General features: G+C 45.0%; 1 protein-coding gene across 1 annotated transcript in view; it reads left to right on the top strand.

The window, feature by feature from the left end:
- gli1 (GLI family zinc finger 1) overlaps positions 1 to 5,317 on the top strand; it is a 32,543-nt gene that overhangs the window by 13,461 nt on the left and 13,765 nt on the right. The window contains exons 5-7 of the mRNA XM_048618967.1: positions 1,146 to 1,271; positions 4,315 to 4,464; positions 4,588 to 4,752. Coding sequence (XP_048474924.1) covers positions 1,146 to 1,271; positions 4,315 to 4,464; positions 4,588 to 4,752 — 441 coding nt within the window. The remainder of the gene's footprint in view (positions 1 to 1,145; positions 1,272 to 4,314; positions 4,465 to 4,587; positions 4,753 to 5,317) is intronic.

Genomic DNA, 5,317 nt, shown 5'->3' with positions numbered 1-5,317 from the left:
CCTCTGCTGTAAGGAAAACAACCCCAGTCTGTCCAATCTCTCTTCATCACTGAAACTCTCCAGCCCAGGAAACATCCTGGTGAATCTCCTCTGTGCCCTCTCCAGTGGAGTCACATCCCTCCTATGATGTGGATTCCAGAACCACACAATACCCTAGCTGTGGCCTAACCAACATTTTACACAGTTCCAGCATAATGTCCCTGCTCTTAAACCCCATGCCTTGGCTAGTAAAGGCAAGTATCCCACATATCTTCTTCACCAATTTATCCACCTGTCCTGATACCATGAGGGACCTGTGTACATATACATCAAGATCCCTCTGATCCCGAGTGTTTCCCAGACCAATAAAGAACCACATGCTCCCAATTCCACCCAACCCAAGGCTGACTCCACTTCAGCCTCTAAAGTTCTGCCAGATTCCAAAGGTTAGTGGCAACAGTTTTAGAAGTGGTTTGAGTGCCCACTAACTGTAAACAATGCTGAACCACCACATTGAGGGAACAGAGACTGGAGGAAAGAGGTGAATGGGAGAAAGAAGTAGAAACAAAAAAGACAGTGAGAAGGAGAATAAAAGAAACTGACTGGAGAAAAAGATGAAGTGGAGGTGCTGGTGTTGGACTGGGGTGGATAAGGTCAGAAATCACACGACACCAGGTTATAATCCAACAAGTTTATTTGAAATCACAAGCTTTCGGAGCACTGCTCCTTCGAAGGGTGCTCCGCTTTCCTCCCACAATCCAAAGATGTGCAGGTTAGGTGGACTGGCCATGCTAAATTGGCCATAGTGTTCGGGGATGTGTGGATTAGGTGGGTTAGAGGGTGAGGGTCTGGGTGGGATGCTCTGAGGGTCGGTGTGGACTTGTTGAGCCGAAGGGCCTGTTTCCACACTGTAGGAATTCTATGATCCTTCACCTGACGAAGGCGCTACACTCCGAAAGCTTGTGATTTCAAATAAACTTGTTGGACTATAAGCTGGTGTTGTATGATTTCTGACCTTGGAGAAGAAGAAAACAATAAAGCAATAGTTAGAGAGAGAAGCAGAAACACAGAGACAACAGCGAGATATAAGCGAGAGAGGGCGTGCCCTTGCAATTACCATGGAAACCGCTATCGATCTGTCCTCATTTAGCAATGATTTCTAACAGGATCATTTGCTGGGAAGAGATGATGGAGACAAGGATGATGGGAAACAAGAGCCAGCCGTCTATGAGACAAACTGTCACTGGGAAGGCTGCAGTAAAGAATTCGATGCTCAAGACCAGCTTGTGCATGTGAGTAATTAAATAAACATTGTGGCGCCTTTCAATTATAAATGAAACCAAAAATATCTGTGTGAGGCAAGCCCCCAGGATTGTTCTGGAAACTTCAGGCCCCTGCTGTAAATGACAAGGGTATTGAAAAAAAAAGTTGATTTTTATTGCATTTCATGTGAACATTTTTGCTTTATTTGTGATGGAAGGAGGGGAAAAGATTGACTACTGTCATCCACTGTTCACCTCCCCCCTTGGCAGGGGAAGGATGGGCATCTTGATGCTGGGCACATCAGCTGAGCGATGCCAGGGGGGCAGAGGATGGGCTGGGGGTGCTGGGAGTGGGGTGAAACGGTCTGGTGGTGAGATCATTTAGGTCTACAGCCAATCAGAGTCAGTAACTCTGGACTTTGGACTGGTCACTTTGACCTTATGCACTGTGAGCCTGCTTTTCTCAGGCTGATGAGAATTGATATCACTGTCCTGCTTACAAAAGATCACCTCAAAGGCTAATACCTTAAAAGTGCAAAGTAGGCATCAATTCTTTTTTCGAGCACTCCTTTTAAGATTTTCTTGAGGGCTACTTTGTAGCTTTCAGGGGCCCCTTTTCCATTCTCAATAACTCCTTACAGCGACACTATTGTCTGTTCCTATGTGGACTCACACAGAAACAGAGTTCAAAGAATAGGGCTATACTCTCATTAACAATCAATGCTCCATTAAACATGAAGCATAAACATAAATGTTATATGTTCATCTCTAACACAGTCACTGCACCTCAAGTAATTCACGGTGGGTAAGATCATTTGAGATATGATAACATATAAATGCAAAACTCTCTAAAACAAAACTGTTTGTTATTAAATCATCCAATTGGCACAGTGCTCGTTACAATAGCATCCACTATTCCGTTGTTTAACCTGCTCTCCCCACCAGCATCCCAACCTCACTCCCTGGGTCTCAGTCTTGTCAGCCTCACCTTCGTTCTCACCCCAGTCTCCCACAACTCTTTCCCTCCAGTCCCTCTCCTTTCAGCCTCGCTCAAAGAGAATGAAGTACAGAAGTAAGGCTTTTCGACAGCTATGTAAGACAGACCCCCAGCTGGAATACTGAGAACAGTTTTGGGCCCCTTATCTAAGGAAAGATAGATTGGCATTGGAGGCAGTGCAAAGTTTACTCAGCTGATCCCAGGTACGGAGGGACTGACTTATGAGGAGAGGTTGAGTAGGTTGGGCCTGTACTCAATGGAGTTTAGGAGAATAAAAGGCGACCTTATTGAAACATTCTTAGGGGACGTGACAGTGTAGATGTGGAGAGGTTGTTTCCCCTTGTGGGAGAGTCTAGGACCAGAGGGTATAATCTCAGGATAAGGGGTGGCCCATTTAACACAGAGATGAGGAGGAATTTCTTCTCTCTGAGGGGAGTGAATCTGTGGAATTCTTTACCACAGAGGGCTGTCGAGGCTGGGTCATTGTGTATTCAAGGCTGAGATAGAGAGATTTTTAATCAGGAAGGGAATCGAGGGTTTATGGGGAAAAGGCAGGAAAGTGGAGTTGAGGATGATCAGATCAGCCATGAGCTCATTGAATGGTGAAACAGACTCGATGGGCTGAATGGCCTCCTTCTGCTCCTACACCTAATGGTCTTATCCACGAGATGCAGTGCAGTAACTCTCCAAGGCTCCTTCAGCAGCACCTTCCAAACCCATGACCTGTCTACCTAGAAGGACAAGGGGCAGCAGATACTTGGGAACACCACCAACTGCAGGTTCCCCTCCGAGCCACACACCATCCTGACTTGGAAATAGGTCACTGTTCCTCCACTGTCGCTGGGTCAAAGTCTTCAAACTGCCTCACTAACAGCTTTGTGGATGTACCTGGAGTGTAGCTGTCTCAAACAGCAACAGGCAATGTTAGTTGTCTCACATTGTTGCTTTGCAGTAAACACATATTTCCATCATTAAATATTTTTTCCATCAGCACAGTGCTGCCATCAAGGGAAAAAGACATTTTATTGACCACACAAAAAGCGATGTCATTTATAAGCTGACAGTACTGGAGAGACTCAGCAGGCATGGCAGTATCTGGAGTGAGAGAAATAAAGTTAATGCGTCAAATCCAAAAACTCTTCTGCAGAACTTTGGACTCAGAAATGTTAACTCTGTTTCTCTCTGCACAGATGCTGCCAGACCTATTGAGTTTTTCCAGCAAATTGTGTTTTTTATTTCAGATTTCCAGCATCTGCAGTATTTTGCTTTGGTTGGAGCAATGTGGTATATGAGTTTCAGTACCCATATGATGCCAGGTATGTAGGCTGTATGTCCCTGTGAGTGGCAAAGCCTGACAAGCAACATGTCCCTTTGACCATCCACAGTGGGCAGAGTGCTGGCAGTGCCCAACCAGCCTTTGACCCCAAACCAATCTTCAGTAGTGATTCTGCTATTGAACAACACTTATTCGATAATCTGTGCTAAGTATTACACTGTGCTGAAAATGACACTGGAAACTAATTTATCAGTTAGACTCACAGCATGATTTATTGACGTATACACGAAGCTGCTTGTACTCACACACAGCCCTGCTCTTTGTCGGCAAAAGAGATATGATGCATCGCAGCTTTTTTGTTGAGGAAAGAGTTATGGAGCCTGCCAATCCCTGCTACATTCTCCATGGCAATGCCCTGATCAATCAGAGTCTACCTTGTCTGAGTTTAATCAGATAACTAAGATGGGCAGGGTAACCATTGCTGTCACATCTCCATTGACAACCATGGTCCAACCAATCAACAACCCCTTCTCATGCTGTATAAATTAGTGTTCCCTTTTCAATTTTGGTCTCTTGTATCGCAGTCCTGATAAGTGCAGGACAGAAAGGTTTGATTTTGGGTCTCATTTTAGCATTGTGTAAGTTCTGTACTACCAAGCAAGGAATGACAACTGAGTTAAAATGGCACAGTGCTTGAATTATTCAACAAAATTCTGACTGAGGGTCTTTTGGAATTGGCGAGGTCGTGTGAGAGCAGCAAAGGCTGGGACTCAGCGACTCTGACTGTCTATCATTTGCAGCATATCAACAATGAGCACATTCACGGAGAGAGGAAGGAGTTTGTCTGCCACTGGCAAGAGTGTTCGAGGGAGCAGAGACCGTTTAAGGCCCAGTACATGCTTGTGGTTCATATGAGGCGACACACAGGAGAGAAACCACATAAATGTACCGTAAGTCCCAGTTTCTATTGAATTATTGCTGAAGTTGATTGCAAGCTGACAAACAAGTCACTTATACAATGGACATTTCAATTCTTCGTCTTTATGTTTCCGTGTGTATGTATATATTTCCAGTTTGAAAGTTGCAATAAGGCTTACTCCAGACTAGAGAACTTGAAAACCCACCTGCGGTCTCACACTGGAGAGAAACCATACATCTGTGAGCATGAAGGCTGCAATAAGGCATTCTCTAATGCTTCAGACCGGGCCAAGCATCAAAACAGGACCCATTCCAACGAGGTAAAGGCATTCGTGTGGCCTAGTTAATGACAGCTAAACACAACAATGTATCATTTTTTATGGCCACTATTTTTTGCCAAGTGTTAATCAGGGACAGGGGTAGAACCAGTAGAGCTGTAGGAGTAAAAGTTGAGTTTGGGAGAGCAGGGAGGGGAGACATCAAGTAGGGCAATATTTAACATGGGGTAGCATAAGAGCATAGGTGGCATCTGGTGGGGCAGGGGATCAATTTTGGCAGCAGCTATGGCAACATACCCAAGGAAAAGGCTAGGGCTTGTCCGCACATTCCACCAGTTTTATGAAGTTCTCCGCCATTCAACTTCAGACTTTACCATGCTTCCAAGTTTTATATTATCTGTGGATTTCGCAGTTATGCCCTGTACACCAGTGTCTAGCTCAATAATATATATCGGGAAGAGCAGAGGTCCTAACACTGATCCCTGGGGAGCTTCACTGAAAACCTGTTTGGAAAAATAGCCCTTCACCACTGCTGAGAGATAGTAGGAACTGCCGATGCTGGAGTCTGAGATAACAAGGTGTGGAGCTGGATGAACACAGCAGGCCA

This window comes from Rhincodon typus, chromosome 41, assembly GCF_021869965.1.
Source record: "Rhincodon typus isolate 14 chromosome 41, sRhiTyp1.1, whole genome shotgun sequence".
NCBI lineage: Eukaryota > Metazoa > Chordata > Chondrichthyes > Orectolobiformes > Rhincodontidae > Rhincodon > Rhincodon typus.
This window is presented reverse-complemented; position numbering and strand designations above follow the sequence as displayed.